The 15,881-nt window shown below is 33.8% G+C and overlaps 2 protein-coding genes across 2 annotated transcripts; one reads left to right on the forward strand and one right to left on the reverse strand.

Annotated features, from left to right (window-relative positions):
- Positions 1 to 504: 504 nt before the first annotated feature.
- ESD4 (Cysteine proteinases superfamily protein) lies at positions 505 to 5,666 on the forward strand. Its single transcript, XM_012228557.4, has 9 exons — positions 505 to 1,928; positions 2,160 to 2,239; positions 2,321 to 2,414; positions 2,540 to 2,638; positions 3,121 to 3,216; positions 3,312 to 3,431; positions 4,177 to 4,280; positions 4,484 to 4,556; positions 5,128 to 5,666. Exons 1-9 carry the CDS (start codon positions 1,164 to 1,166, stop codon positions 5,188 to 5,190), a joined length of 1,494 nt encoding a protein of 497 aa, XP_012083947.1. The 5' UTR covers positions 505 to 1,163; the 3' UTR covers positions 5,191 to 5,666.
- Positions 5,667 to 5,792: 126 nt separating this feature from the next.
- On the reverse strand, positions 5,793 to 12,648 carry LOC105643438 (kinesin motor protein-like protein). The gene is made up of 15 exons (XM_012228558.4): positions 12,388 to 12,648; positions 12,209 to 12,281; positions 11,840 to 12,104; positions 10,942 to 11,163; positions 10,102 to 10,293; positions 9,668 to 9,769; positions 9,435 to 9,512; positions 9,065 to 9,146; positions 8,586 to 8,748; positions 8,089 to 8,418; positions 7,581 to 7,799; positions 6,888 to 7,479; positions 6,720 to 6,785; positions 6,310 to 6,540; positions 5,793 to 6,154 (listed from the first exon to the last, which is right to left on the reverse strand). Exons 3-14 carry the CDS (start codon positions 12,050 to 12,052, stop codon positions 6,358 to 6,360), a joined length of 2,442 nt encoding a protein of 813 aa, XP_012083948.3. The 5' UTR covers positions 12,053 to 12,104; positions 12,209 to 12,281; positions 12,388 to 12,648; the 3' UTR covers positions 5,793 to 6,154; positions 6,310 to 6,357.
- Between the last annotated feature and the right edge of the window lie 3,233 nt (positions 12,649 to 15,881).

Genomic DNA, 15,881 nt, shown 5'->3' on the forward strand with positions numbered 1-15,881 from the left:
ATTCTTATCCATAGCGCTTTCAACCTGATGGAACTTGAAAATGCATGGGACTTCACTTGATATGCCACATATATTTGTACTTCTGACGAAATCCGAGGTAGGAGTTATGAAAAGCGGAAAATGAGCGACTGACAGGACTAATCTGTCGTTCGCTGGAGGATAATAATCGCACTCGTTGTTCATTGATTTCGTTGTTGCTAAAAGCGATGTCACATAAAAGAGGCCCAACGACAGTACGTATTGAATTCTGTCGTTCGCGCAATAGAACTAGTCGTTAGAAGTTAAAAGTAGTATGTGGGATAGAAATACATCTCTTTTATGTATTCTAAAGCCATAAATATAATAACACTATTATTATATATCATCATACTGCTGTGAAATATTGATACTTTAATTTTACAATATCATCACATTGGATATTTTTTTAATATATTAATTATATTGAAATTATTAATTATATATGTTAATGCCATCCAAAATTACAAATTAATAACAGGTATCAGGTTAGATACCACCCAAGGCGTTTGTCTGGTGGGCGGTGATCCGGTGGTGAAAACCTTATCATCCACATGCTTGATGAAGGTTCCATATGTTTAAATATTGACTCTACGGGTTCTTGGGGTTTTGCTGCCATAGGTTGAGGACGGCAACACCTGACCAATAAGAACAAAAAAACGAAAGGGTTAGACCGGAAAAGTGTTATTGAATCACTTTTGTGCCAGGAACCCAAAAAAAAGTCCCCCCGAACTCAATTCCCCGAAACTACCCGTCAGACTGCAATTGTTATTTATTTTCCTTTCCTTTTAGTTAGTTTTAGATCTCCAGTCTTTATTTTCCTTCTTTGGCTTGTAATTTCAAATTTTTTATTTCACATTCGTCACTGTTATTTCAATTCAGCTTTCTAATTTCGATCTTTTACTCTCTCAAAAATCAAAATCATGCCACCTCCTCTGCGTTTCCTACTATCATCACCATTTTTACTTTTCTCTTTTAGCATGCAAAAACCCTAATTTTCCGTCTGAATTGCTTTTGTAGGGTTTCTCTCCCAGCAGAAATCCCTTATTATCATAATTGCTTTTATGATTATTACAAAAAAAATGCTTTATGTAGATGGATTTTGAATTTTTAAAATTTTTAGGGTTTTTAAGCTTTGGATTTCAACAATGGGTGCCTTAACCAGCAATAGCAAGCGAGACCCGTATTCAAATGCTCCGGACTTTCACATTTCAAAAAAGCCTAGATTGTCGTCGTTCATGCATCAAGCTCCGAATCAAACCCTAGGATCCTCCAACAACACAGTCTCCAGAATCTCCCGGTATCCGGAAACGACCTCAAAGTTTCGCCGGGAGGTTCATGCGCCTTGTAGAATACTCAAATTTGGGATTTCCAGGTCAAAAGATATTGAGTACAGTGAAAAAAATAAATCCAGTACCGCAGAAATGGGGAATTTCTTGAGTAAACAGCTGGATTTCGCCAAGAGAAGCGCACTTGGTGCTTTTAGATATTTGATTAAAGAGAAGGAAGTCATTGATGTTGATAACGAGCTCGAAAAGTCTGGAAAGGAGGTTGTATCGGACGATTCTAGCATCCAGGAAGTTGAGGCTATTGAAGAAGATGGAAGAGAAGATAGGTCTATGGTTTTTGACCGGAGGTCGGGTGAGGGAGTTGTAGATGTTAAGATTGTGGAGGAGAGATCCGTGGTCACTGTGGATGGGAACATCGGGCTGCAATATGCGAGTAAAATGTTGGATTCATTAACATTGAATAATGAGGTAGTTGTATCCAGTGTTGAGGCGTATAAGAAGTTGTTGGGGATGGCCGAGAGGAGAGATGGGCGATTGAAAGAATTGGATTTCCAAATTGAGTTGAATGAAAAGAAGCTCAGTTTTTACCAGTCAATACGGCCAGTAAAGAAACCGGAAGTGCAGGTAAGGTTTTATTTTTTATTTTTTTATTTTATTCACTTTTTTGGTGATGCATCGAATTATGTATTTAGGCATGTTCCATCGCTCCCTCTTTGTACAGGAAGTATTTTTCTAATTGTAGGATTAGAGCCGTATTCTAGTAAACTTGTTAAGAGCTTTCCAATTGTTATTATACAAGGGAGGAAGAGATTTGAGATGTTTTCAAGTATTAAAAGGGTATAAATTGATTTACAGGAGATACCTGATGAACCTTTTATTCCTCTTACAGAGGAGGAAGAGTATGATATCAAACGTGCATTGTCAGCCAACAATAGGTATGTTTTGATCAATATGATTTTTCGAGAGTTCAATGGTTGCTACGATGTTATAACATTATTAGGTTCATTTTTCTGCAGGAGGAGGATACTGGTCACACACAAGAATTCAAACATTGATATTACTGGAGAAATTTTGCAGTGCCTTGCCCCAGGTGCATGGTTGAATGATGAGGTGACATTTTTGGGTTCCTAGTTTTTGTAGTGTACAGTTCTATTTATGTAGCATTTAAAAGGGACTAATGTGTTTCAGTCAGCTTGTAGTATGATTTGTTGATGCGTTTGAACTTTGTTTTGAAGGTCATAAATTTATACTTTGAGTTGCTCAAAGAAAGAGAAAAGAGAGAGCCAGAGAAGTTTCTGAAATGCCATTTCTTCAACACTTTTTTCTACAAAAAGGTTGGTTGATTATTCATTTTTTTTTTGTAATATTTTAAAAATGATTCTTATACTCGTGAAAAAAGAACTTTTTGTTTCCTGTCATATTAAAAATATTTCTCTTGGAAACTTGAGTTCTTGCACAATCTTCTATTCTTAGTTGTCAAATGAATTTGAGATGCCCTTAAATTTGTTCCTTTTCTTCTCCGTTCTCCTACATATGTTTCATTTTTTTCGTTGTTTTAAATCAAACAGTGCAAATGACTACTTTTTTTTTCTTGTTGTCAACCTCTATGATTTATAATAGACACACACACACTCAAACACATATATTTTCTTTTTTCAGATGATATAACACACTAGTCTTGATTTTTCCGAGCAAGCAAATTGCATAAAAGATTTAGAACTTGAATTTTTTTATTTTCCAAAAGTTCTTGTAACACTTGTCATTTTTGAGCTTGTTGAACCTTTTTCTTCTAACCTAAATTTAATTGAATGTCCAGTTAGCAGGTGGGGATAAGAAGATCTATGATTATAAAGCCGTCAGAAGATGGACTACAGAGAGGAAGTTGGGATATTTTCTGATTGACTGTGATAAAGTAAGATGAAGCACCTTCTTTTTAATTGTTGTATCATGAATTTCCTTTAATGGAATTTGGGAGTCATGCTGACTTGATTTTGATATTGTGCTCAGATTTTTGTCCCTGTTCATAGAGAGATACATTGGTGTTTAGCAATTATAAATAAAAGGGATCAAAAGTTCCAATATCTTGATTCTCTCAAAGGAAGGGACCTCAGAGTGCTGGAAAATCTGGTATACTTTTTGGTTTTTACTTCTAATCTCAAATAGCAGTTAGCAGATTCGAATTATGCCCTCTCACATTTATGCATTTTTAGGAAGTTAGGTCGTGTGAAAATATCAGTTAATGACTAAGATCTCTCACTTATAGAAAGGACATTAGCAAATCAAAACATCCTATGAGATCTTGTCTGTTTCCATTTCACATTTCAGTCTACAATAGTTTCTCATAATTTAAGAGTCAGTGATCTTTCCAAATCAAGTATTTTACTATCGTAATTCACAACTTCCAATGTATGTGCTATTCACAAGTTTGATTGATTTTCCACCTCCATAAAATGCCCAAGAAGTTTGTCAGTGATAAATAAGAGTTTGTATGAAAGGATTAATAGTTGTAGATGTTATGCCCATGGATATTAAATGCAATAAAGTTTTAAAGCTTGTGGGATTTCTCAAATCATTACAGATTGCCAGGTTAAAAGCACTTCAATTTACCTTTTCCTGGTAATGAATGGCGTTGTATGTATCCATTTTTGTATGGTGGGATATAATCATAGAGAGATTGCATTGTGCATTTGTCGTCTTACACTTCTGTGGCCTTACATCCTGATTTGTATCATTGGGACATGAAATTTATGTATAAATAATAGGGGAAAAAAGAAAGAAAAAAAAGAAACGAAGTGAATAAACAGCTCAAAGAAAAGATTTACTCATCCGCTGCTTCAAAATTTTTCTAATGTCGAACATTGATGTCTGCCAGGCCAAATACTATGTTGAAGAAGTAAAGGACAAGAGTAAAAAAGACATCGATGTAAGTAATTGGGAACGTGAATTCCTTGAAGACCTTCCTGAACAGCAGAATGGGTATGCATCCTCTTGTTTTGGGACTGTAACAAGAAACGTTAGTCTGTGATAGGTCTGAGAGTTTCTGTTGGTTGAAGCATATTTTGCAATGAAGGATATAAAAGATATATTTTTATAGAAGTTGATAATTATAAATGCAGTATTTTTTTTTTCCATTGGCTTTTAAGTTGAATTTTACTGATTCAATTTTATTTTTATAACAGGTATGACTGCGGTGTTTTCATGATCAAATATGCAGATTTTTATAGCAGAGGTATTGGGCTTTGCTTTAACCAGGTGAGAAACGTATAAGGGGATTTTCAATTTCTCAAGCATGATAAGCTGGTGAAATTGCTGGTTCTTTTATTTTTTTTTACGCAAAAATATTTGCATTAGGTTTGTAATTTGTAGCAGCACTTGCATTAATTGAAGATATAAACATGTAGAACTGAAAGGGCTTATGTACATCTGTCTGAGCATATACACAAGGAGAAAGAACATACAATACGTACTGATTTATAAGTATTGACTACCATTTCTTTAATAACCACATGGTTAACTTTTCTTATCGCTTTATCCATGTTTTTCCTGACAATAACCCCTATTCATGTTAAAGTCAATGGATTTAATGGTAAATTTGATGTTCAGTTCTAATGGAGCATCCAATGCCCCTGTTATAATGTGATGTTGTTTCTCTCTTGTTCTGATGCGTCCGTGTCATACTTCTGGTCAGATTGCTGAAAAAGCTTTTGCATAATAAACTCCGTAGCTTAATCAATATCATTTCACAACTGAATCAATTTATCTTGAAACACAGTAGTAATGTTGATTTTAACTCAAATCTCCATTTCTTTTTCCCATTTTTAAGGATCATATGCCCTATTTTCGGATGAGAACTGCCAAGGAGATTCTAAGACTGAGAGCTGACTGATTGGAGGAGTGATCTGTTAGTATGAATTTTGTTTAGCAATTCTGCAAAGAGCAGATCTGCCCTAAGATTGCAAAGTACTTTGTGCTTTTTTGTGAATGGAGAACCTTTCGACATTGTTCAACATCTATGGTAAAGCAATTTTGTCTAGTTGGATTAATTGATCAAAGATTGTTCCCGCAATTGTGCGACTGGTACAGAATTCATAGCAAAAAAAAAAAAAAAATGCAGGAACTGTGGCTGGCACAATACTGATGCACGCTGGGTTTTGAATATATTTTCCCTTTTTTTTTTTTTTTTGGGTTGAGTTTTTGTTTGTAATTTAGCACATAAAAAACAAGTGATTTTCTTACCTATTTTTTAAATCTTGACTACTTCCACCATTTTAATTCGTGGGCATCTGATATGAGCTGTAGCCTGATTGCTTGGCGAATGGAATAGTAATCAAACATGGCAGTTTAATTGTTTCTACTTTCAAATGGATTCCATACAAATGTTCATGCTAATTTTTTGTTTAGCCCCTCAGAAAGTAAAATTGTTAAATGAGCTGATCATTTGGATAGCTAATATGATTCAATGATTCTTATAAATTCTTCAGTAAAAAATGGAGGAAAAAGAATAATGCCGTGCATTTAAATAAAGGCAACCCCAACAATTGGAGATTTTAATGCACAGGAACATTGAAGTAAAAATAATTTCACAATACGATTTACATAACATATATTTCACATTGTTATTCTTTTTTTTTTTTTTTTTTTTTTTTTTTCACTTTCTTAGAGAATTGTTTGACTGAATGATACATCTAACAAGCCAAGCCCTTCACCAGTAATGAGATGTGAATGCTCACCGCCACTCCTAAAACCAATAAAGCCTGAATGTGAACAGCAACATTAGCCCTTAATACAATCGGTATGCAGTAGTACATCAGAATCTTCGTTAAACCTAAAACCTCCTCCCTGCCTTGTGACTGCGAGAATGAAAAACAAACTCTGTGTTAAGTATGTGTATATATATACAGGCTTGTATACAATTGAAATTAAATACCCATTTGAAGGGGCCATTACATCAAATCAACAAATGCAAAATCATATTGAAACTGAACTACAAGAGAGGAGAAATTACAGGACAGGACAAGATCGGATCAATGAAGCACACAAACAAAGCACTGTATTAACGAGGAACTCTCTTCCGACTAAGTATCTCTTGTTCTTTTAGTCGATGTTGGAACCTAGCAAGGCGAGCTTGAAGACTAACCAGACCAGCTGCCTTCCGTGAGAGCACAAAGCTCAACTGGGTCACGTAGTTATCTATTAGACTGCCTGGTTGGTCAACTTCTGCCAGCAGTTTCATTTCCTGATACCCAAAAAACACAAATGATCAGCTGATGGGTGCCATATTTCTTCTTCCAAACTATGAAAAACATCATGAAACTCCAAAAGACAAGCATTATATCCGCAGACCCTAAGGTAATAATGTGACTCAAACATTAGAATTAAACCATTAAACCATAAAGAAGTTGGATCTTCACTTACCTCGCGAACAATCTCCATTGTGTCCTCTATTTCTTTTCTATGAGCTGCAATTAAGGCCTCTTCTTCCTAGGAACAATCAGTAAAGATCAAAATAAGACATAACAAGCATCCAAATACAGTTAAACAAGTGTGCATATGCAATGAAGAATATCATGTATTATCACCAACCTCAAGTATTGCATTGATATTCCCATCTGAAGGAGGATCAGGCTCATGTTGTCGCGATCCAGTATTATTCGCAGTATAGTTTCCTGTACTCAGCAGCCTTGGGTTGGAAATGTCTGATCCACTACTATCCTTTTTCAACCAGTCACCGAACTTTTCTGATTTTTCCTCCCTAGATACTTTTCTACGAGGCGGTGATACCTTTTGCATCTTCTCTTCTGCATCCACCGAGTTTTGGGAGTGTGATGAATTAACTTTTTGACTTGTTGAACCACCATAAGAATTGCTAATTTCAAACCTCTCCCTATCTGTTGAACCAGAAGACCCATTTTCTTCACGTCCATTCAAGGAATAACTTGAAGTAAAACTAGGGGGCGGTTTGTCATAATCAGGAGTGGGTATGTAAGAAATAGCTTCTTTTTCTACAGCCCTCCTAACTGTATCAACTGCTTTTGCCTCTTGTTGTTCATAAACATCATCTACCTCAGAATAAACAGGCAATGATGATGCTGATGACACATCCTTCGTAGTTGGGGGTATTGAATTCAAAGTCTGATCCTTTTTTGAATTTCCACTTTTTGAAAGACTTTTAACCCTGTGCATTTAAATAAAAAACACGTTTTAATAAATAAGTGTAATGAAACAGCCAACAGAGGTGACGCATATAGCTGATGCTGAGAACAAAAACATATATACCTGTCTGCATATCTCAAAGTATTGAGTGTATGTTCACAGGAGCCTGCATTTGGAGAAATGCAAGAGATCATAACAGTCCTAGAGTTGCCAACAAAGGAGTCACGTAGTACTTCTGTGAGTTTGCTCCCACGAAACGGTATATGAATCTGGTCATTGTCCAGAGCACGAATGCATTCCTTAAGTGCCAAAAGGCTCTTATTAATCTCTGCACCCTCAATCCTGGAATGGACAAAATGGTAGCATCAGGAATTGCGAAACCATGCAGGTAACAGAAAGGTTATCCTTGAAGAAAGTGAAAAAGGCCCATACTAAGGAAGGTTGTCCTACACACTAGCATGCAAAGCAAAGGTCTCGATCTTTCTCAATGGCAAAGTAGATCAGATATGTTCAAAATATAATCTTATGAACATATTACTAAGAGTTACAGGTATACGTAACTAGTGTAAGAAATAGAAATACTGTGGTTACTTCAAAACCAAAATAGAATATGTCAACGCAAAGGAGCTACCTTGTTTGTCGGTCATTGTCAGTGGTGTCTGCACCCCGTTCACTACCAGCAAGATCAATAAAAGAAATTTTCCCAACCACCTTTCCACTTTTAGACTCGTTCCCATCATTATTCCTCCTGGAATCTTTTACCTCACTGTGCTTCTTAATAGCAAGCTGCAAGATAGCATGTGACCTTGAAGATTCCTCATTGGCACCAGTAGACCCTGTACTTCTTGTTGCATTTCCCCTCTCGATATATTCCTTAACAATCTGTACATCAGAAACTTCAAATTCTTGCAGTCCTACAATGCAAACTTGTTGTCGCCCATCTTCTCTCATACAAAGTTTTCTATTTCATAATAGATCAAATCAGTTTTGTATGCATAATTGATCAGTCACTTAACCATATTCATATATTTTCTGCAGACATTTCTGAATCATTTAACCAATTAACAAATCAAACCAATTCCAAGAAAAGTAAGTTAATAAAAAGAAAGACCAACAAGAAATACTTACTTTCTATCATTAAGAAGATCAAAGAGCTTTCCACCATATATTTCAAAATAGCTAAGCCACAGTTTGAATCTCTGATTACGATAAACAGGTTGATGCAACAATCTAACAAGGTCTTCAGCAGCTCTAAGAGGCAATGGTTGCATAGTGAATGTCTTACCACTACCTGAAAATACAACCATTATAAGTATTTTGGATACCATAAAAAAAATTTAGACCATGCTTGGCTTCAGGAACAGGCACCAGCCAGTGTAAACAGAAGCACAATACAATCATCTGTACATCCCCACACCCCTCTACACCCTCTCCCCTTCTCTCTGTATTTGCCCTACTTCATTCTGAAAAGAAAGGAGAAGAGAATAGGCAGAGTAAACTACAACCACCTTCACTGTTCTTCCATCTCCTATCAAGAATTAAAATGCCTTGATACATTTCACAAACTTCAAATGTTTTTAAGCTGTAAGGATTTATCAAATCTTTACCTGTCTGACCATACGCAAAACATGTAGCTTTTGTTCGTTGGAAAATGATAGGAATAATCGGCTCCACAGTAACTCGATAAACCTGTTCAAACATGTGAAGAAATGATTTCATTTAAGTCTCTTTTTTTGATAGATCGAACTCATCAACAAAAAAGGAGAGCTACTCAAATTACCCAATCAAAAGGAACACACGCCTCAGTTCAAGCAAAACACAATAGTCTATTCCTTTCTTTTTTTAAGCCAGGGAGGGGGGGGAAGAGGTCAACAAAATAAAAGAAATTGAAGGGAAAAAAAGGTGCTATTACTATTAAAAAAATTTCACTCTGGCAGCAGTTATATGGACCTTTGTCTCTAGCACAGTAGAAGTTACCTCATCATTGGTGACATGCTGATCAAGAACAGCATCAAAACAAAATTCATGCTTCTCAACATATGCAGTCAAGTCCACCTTTCCAGATCAGCACAAAATATTAGTGCTTTAACAGAAACAGAAAAAGAAAAGAATATAAAACTAGGATATAATCAAGTAAAATTCCTATTTTCACCAGAAAAATCCAAATGAATACTAAAGAACTTCGCTGCACAGCAGAACAGGGAACAAACCTTTAGCTTGGGTTCATGGACAGTCAATGCATTCTCGGAAACAGTTACAATATCATCCTCCTTCCGAGCAATCTCCTTCTTGTTTAGTGGTCTTTTACGTACCTGATATTTATTTTTTTTTTTTTTTTTTGGAGGGGGTGGGGGGCATAAAAGCTTCTCAGAACTTCTTGTTTAGCAAAAGAATGACGGGTAAGAAAAAAAATTAAATGTGTGGAACAGTCAAACAATTGTACTTGGGCAATTAAAGCAATAAAATAACTGAGAAAATAATATCCAAGCTGAGAAATTAAACTGTTCTTCCTCCATCTAACAATAATACTTTTCCATAAAATGGAGCATCTACAACTTAACAACCACACATGCACTGCTAGAAGTGCATGCAACGGAGACGATGGAGAGAAAGATATACTACCCTACATATATTATAAACTTACCACAACTTTAATTTTAGCTACATTATTTTCTCTATTGCTGCTGTTCTCTTTTTCATTAGTAGGAAAAGGAGCAGATAAATCTGGATCACTCTGCTCTCTTTGCTGTTTACTACTAGTTGCATTGAAATCTTCAAATACTTTCGAGCCACCAGGCATGAATGGTGATGGCTCAAAGGGTTCTGAAATGACATGCTGCAAATATATGAGAACAAAAATTCATTAACATATGAAAAGGGAATAATTATACGCCTCATACAATAAGAAAGGAAACAAACAAACAATTTCCATATTTCCTATAAATTTCATTATTACTACAAGGACGTATTTATGAATCTCTTTTAATCATTTGAACTTCAAACTTCAATAAACAATTCAGTAGAAACAGCAAATGGTCAACAGTTTGAACTTCATATGATAGTGACAGCTGATATTTAAAACTTTTAAAAACTGAAATTGAACGTGCATTCTATCAAAAACCACACTCGTCCATTTTTAAAGCTATTCTTGCATGTTACTAGATCTCTTAGCAATAAACTGGGAAGAGGAAAGCAAATAACAAGAGCCTTACATGATAGATAACAAAAAGGTGAAAGAGAAGAAGGGGGAAAAGTGCTTTTACAGGTTCCATTTTATGATTACAGGATCAAAAACTGTCATACTATACTGCATGCTTTAGTGGCAAGCTCATTATGGATTTCTTTATTTTTTTCTGACTGAAAAGCCTCTTGTTGTACAAGACACATGGTTCATTTACTGATATACTCATTACAAAAATAAATAAATAAATAAATGGTAACTGTTACCCTCCATTAAGACAAAGCATGCAATCAAGAACCGTACCTCGGATAAAAGCTCTGTATCATCCATAGCATGAAGATCCAAAAGACCAGCTCCAAAATCACCCCTGAACTCTGGAGAATAAAATCCATCTGATGCAGCCATACCAGCTGAAGTTGGGGCAGTTGGTGTGTAAGGCTCAGAACCTGATTCTCCATTGAAATTGAGGTTTCTCATTAGCTTGAAAAGCCTCTGTTTTTCTTCAGCAGATTGCGCTCCATAACCCTTTAATGTGAATAGTAAATTAATACTAATTTGTACAAAAACGTCTACAAGAGAAGTTCCTATGAAAAACAGAAGAATCTATAGGAAAAAATTTCATCTCCATCCAGCAGCGGGAACTTAAAAAAATATTGATATGGTTTATTTTATTTGTTCTATTAACATGCGCTGAAAACATCAACAAAAATTAATAGTTGTATTTACTTGTTTGATGCATGTGATATATATATATATATATATATATATATATATATATATATATATAATGAGGCTGGCAGGTATACATTTTAACTGTGAAGAGGCGTAAAAACCAAAACAAAAGAAACATTTGTTTCTCACTGAGGCGGATCTAAGAATAAGATTAATCATCAACTAGTTCCACACAAAGATGCTGGAACAAGGGAAAAAAACTGTAAGAAGCACACAAGTCCGCATAAAGAACTTGATAAACCAATCGACTTCCTTAAACTCCTTTCTCTAAACAAAACCGCCAATCCAAATGAAGGATGACTTTCCTCGAGAACGGTTCTGAAATTAACTATCCAAACCATACAACATATCTCCCATGAACTCCTCGCTTCAGAATAAGTATTCTAACTTCCGTCATATCAAATAAAGCTAGTAAGAAGAAGCATGCGAAAGACTCTAATGGTCACAAAAACACCGACCAACCAATTACCTGCATTAGGAGATTGGGGAGGAGGCGTTGATCGATGCCTGTGGAGGCCAAGGGAGAGGCCAGATGCTGCAAACCCGCAGACTGGAGCCACCGTGCCATGACCGCATCGCCAGCATCACTAGCGGGGCCTGCATTGTGCAAGGACCCACCGCCGGTATGATCATAAAGAGCGGTCGCCGCAGCAGCATTGCTCTGCTGCATCTGGCCGCCCATGTGGCGCTGCGATCGCTTTTGCGGAGCCAATTTCAAGATCTATTTACCACGTCTTCACAATCAAAAGAAAAGAAAATCACAAATTCCATAATAAAAATATATATAGAAATGCAAAAAAAAATAAAAAATGAAGCGATTCGGATAAGCAATACTCACAAGGAGGAGAAAATTCGAATCCAAAGCAGAACATGAAAGTGATTTCTTTAAAAATCCACTCAATCCACCAATTCTGCAATAAAACCAAATCCGATCTTAATTTTTTAAAAACCCTAAAAATTCATTTCTAAGAATCATCAACCACATTTTATCTAAGAATACGAAGGAAAAAAAAATACCAGACGAAATCAAAGACAAATAACAAAGAGATCGAGATCTGTGAGAGGTACAAATGGTGTGAAGCTTAAAATTTGTGATCAGATCTGAAACTGTAGAAATAATACAAAAACCCTAAAGAAGAATGTTGTAAAAGAGAAGAAAGGAGGCTGCAGGCTTTGTTCGAATTTTTCTTTGTTTGAGAAATTGTAATAACAGAGGCTCCACAAGACAGAGAGGGAGAAAGAGAGATGAAATGCACTTTGCAAAGGAGATATAAGTAATGTGAGTATTTACTATATAATTTTTGGTGCATTATAGTTTTGAAAATTTAATGAACTGCTATTTTAAATTTAGTGAAATTATTAATTTACCCTCGATTTTGTTATTAATTTCCCTTGTTTATTTTATTTTCTTCTAAGCGGACCGAAAAGAATCTAAAAATACAGAAGTACCCTTAACGTGAAACAGACAACAAATAACTATTTAAAAATAATAATAATAAAGATAACAAATAAATATATTCCAACTAGGATTAAACCTCGTCATGCTTAAATTAGTTTTTCTAGGCTCCGTTTATTTCTGTAAAATAATTTGTAAAAAAATATTTTTTATAATTTTTCATTATTTGGAGCCCTCATAAAAATAAGTCAATAGAAAATATTTTTCGAATTAAAGAAAAATTAAATCATTTTTAAAAGAAGACAACTCTCCATTTTCGACAGAGTAAAACATTTTCCGGATATTGGCGAACTTTATAAATCCATATTTTTTAATTTATTAATCATCATTGTAACGCCCCGCATGTTTGACAACTTCTATTTTTAGGGGAAACTCTTGCAGTTTTTATGTAGGACTCTCCCAAATCATTTTCAAAACAAAATATTCTTACTTGTTAAACTTATGAATACTAAGTCACTTCTAATTCATAATATGATTGTATGGTTTATATATAAGTTAGGACGGTGCCTCTGGCACCAAACTTGGCATCCACCGCGGGTCTTTCGGGATCGGGCGGCGGGTGTTATAATCATAGTCACTATCACCGATCACTATTTCCACGGACTACCACCGACGGTAGCTTTCATAATTTATATTTTTTTCATTCTTTTCATATTTAACAATCAAATTTTTAAATTATAAAATTTCTATTATTATTAATATTTTTTATGGTTTTATGAGATAAAGACTTTCATATTTTTAACTAATGTTCAATATTACAACTAAACAACGAAAAATAAGTCATTTGGAAAATATTTTTCATAAAAAAATTTATTTGTAAATTATTTTTCTGCAGGTTATTTTACATAAACAAACGAGAGCCCTATGTTCTTGAATTTTGATTTTGTTAATTTCTAATTTAATTAAAAATCTAATTAGTATTAAAATTATTTTCCATAAATAAGTCACCCATTTAAAGTCTATAAACAGTAATTTCACGTTTAAAAAAATGTACTAGTAGTTTAATAAGGATCTGTTTAAGAAAAGAAAAAGAAATTATTATTTCATGTATTTTATATAAAATTAGTCACATGTTATCATATGCCCCAAATATATAATATTATTATTATTTTTTAAATTTAGATAATATTATATAAATTTATTATTTTTCGTCATGTTCATTGCATTTCAAATACGTACTTGCAGGTACTAATTGAATTTAAATGTTCTCATCTGTAATTTGTAAGTCATTATATATCTTAAAATAATTAAAATAGAATGCTAAAAAAATTTTAAAACTGCAATTTACAAAATATTATAAAAAAATATTTAAATTTTTTGATACCTTGAAATAGGATACTGTATAGATAGATAAAAAATTAGCAAATCAATTTGTTAGGAGGGCAGTTCATGGAAATAAATATCACCATATGTAGAATTCCGAAGTGAATGGCAGGACCTAGCCTAATTATTTGTTTAGGGACAGATTAGACGCTTGTCTTTTTTCTACGCCAAGTGAAATTGACCAAACAGCCCAGCATTTTTCACAAATTTAAATTCAGGTAAAATTTATGAGTAAAATAATTAGAATCAGTTAAAAATCTGAATTAAAAATAATGCCAGCAAGTTTGATTTTCTGGAAACTATTAAATGCACCATAGCAGAATGCATTATTTCTTGAATAAAAATTTAGTCTTACTAAAATATAAATTTTTATGAAAATATTCATAATCATGTAATAAATCGAAACCCGCATTTTTTTTTATTTAAATTTATCTACTATGATGTTCGAGTGAATATAATATTTAAAATAAAGTAAAAATAAAATTATTTGTATTGGTACTATAACGAGCTTATTTAATATAATTCAGTTTTTTTCTTCTAATTTATATGTAATTAATAAAAATAATACCTTGAAAATTATTGTTTAAGACACTTATCAAAGAAACCTGAACATTGGATTCTCACATAATTGTAGATTTTTTTTTTTTTTTTTTTTTTGGTAGCTAGTGAAGATGTTTCAATTAAAAGGTGCAAATCCCATGTGATGGCTATGCCACTTGTTAGATGATGATTTTGGATGTGGACTAACTTCCCTGCTGCTGCCTGCTGGCTCTGAAAAAAATGCAAGCACCAGAATTGTTCTCTCAGGTTATATATATTAAAAAAATAATAATAAATAATAGAGATGGGATATACATATATATATATATATATATATATATCCAAAAAAAAAAAAGAAGTTAAAAAAATTGATTGTTGAAGTTATTGTCAATATGACCCAAGATGGGTTTATCTCTAGTATACTGCACTTCTTTTCTGCAGAAAGAAATGCCAAATTGGTATAAAAGTAATAAAGAAGATAGGTAAGGGCAAAATGACAGACAAACAACAACACCAAGAGAAACGACAATAATTTCATAATTTTATAAATAAAAAAAAAAAAAGAACTTGAATCTATTTTTTTATGCAATCTTTATATGATATAAAATTCCTAAAGAAAGACTTTGGGTCTGAATTTGTGCATTTATGAGTTTTTCCTCTCCGCTCCCCTTGGCCCTCGTACTGCTTTAACTAATATCTTTGACATCTAGGCCAAAAGACATTTGCATTTGTTTAGGACATTAGACGTTTTTGTTTAGCTTCTGATATGGTCTTTTAGGGTGTCTTGTTCTCCTCATAGTGGGGCCATACCAAAGTAGAATAATAATATTGATGGCTGGTGGATCTCCATCTCCTCGTATTAAAGTTTAGCAAATTGAATTCATAAAAAATAAGTTAAATGGTAATGTATGTTCGAATTAAAATTCGCAAAACGAATCTCAAAATGAAATTAATCTCATAGTAAAAAATAACGTAAAAATACTCCTAAAAGAAACTCTTTTTCAATATTGCCTAACCTATCATATCTTGAAGCTCACTCTTTTTTTTTTGAATAAAGCCTTGCTTTAACTTAAAGTATATACGTAAGGTTGAGATCTAAGAATTAATTAAGAGTTGAAATTTGAATTAAATAATATTCTTTTGACATAATTAGTCAAATTAATTAAGCCTTGCATCCACCTCATTTTAGGTG

This window comes from Jatropha curcas, chromosome 7 (assembly GCF_041381405.1).
Source record: "Jatropha curcas cultivar XTBG-Jc1 chromosome 7, XTBG_Jcur_1.0, whole genome shotgun sequence".
NCBI lineage: Eukaryota > Viridiplantae > Streptophyta > Magnoliopsida > Malpighiales > Euphorbiaceae > Jatropha > Jatropha curcas.

Coding starts and splice junctions, on each gene's coding strand:
- ESD4 (XM_012228557.4), top strand. CDS start 1,164: ATGGGTGCCTTAACCAGCAATAGCAAGCGAGACCCGTATTCAAATGCT. Junction 2,240..2,320: donor GCATTGTCAGCCAACAATAG/GTATGTTTTGAT, acceptor ATTTTTCTGCAG/GAGGAGGATACTGGTCACAC. Junction 3,217..3,311: donor TTCTGATTGACTGTGATAAA/GTAAGATGAAGC, acceptor TATTGTGCTCAG/ATTTTTGTCCCTGTTCATAG.
- LOC105643438 (XM_012228558.4), bottom strand. CDS start 12,052: ATGGGCGGCCAGATGCAGCAGAGCAATGCTGCTGCGGCGACCGCTCTT. Junction 8,749..9,064: donor TTTTGCGTATGGTCAGACAG/GTAAAGATTTGA, acceptor TTGTATTTTCAG/GTAGTGGTAAGACATTCACT. Junction 8,419..8,585: donor GATCTTCTTAATGATAGAAA/GTAAGTATTTCT, acceptor ATTATGAAATAG/AAAACTTTGTATGAGAGAAG.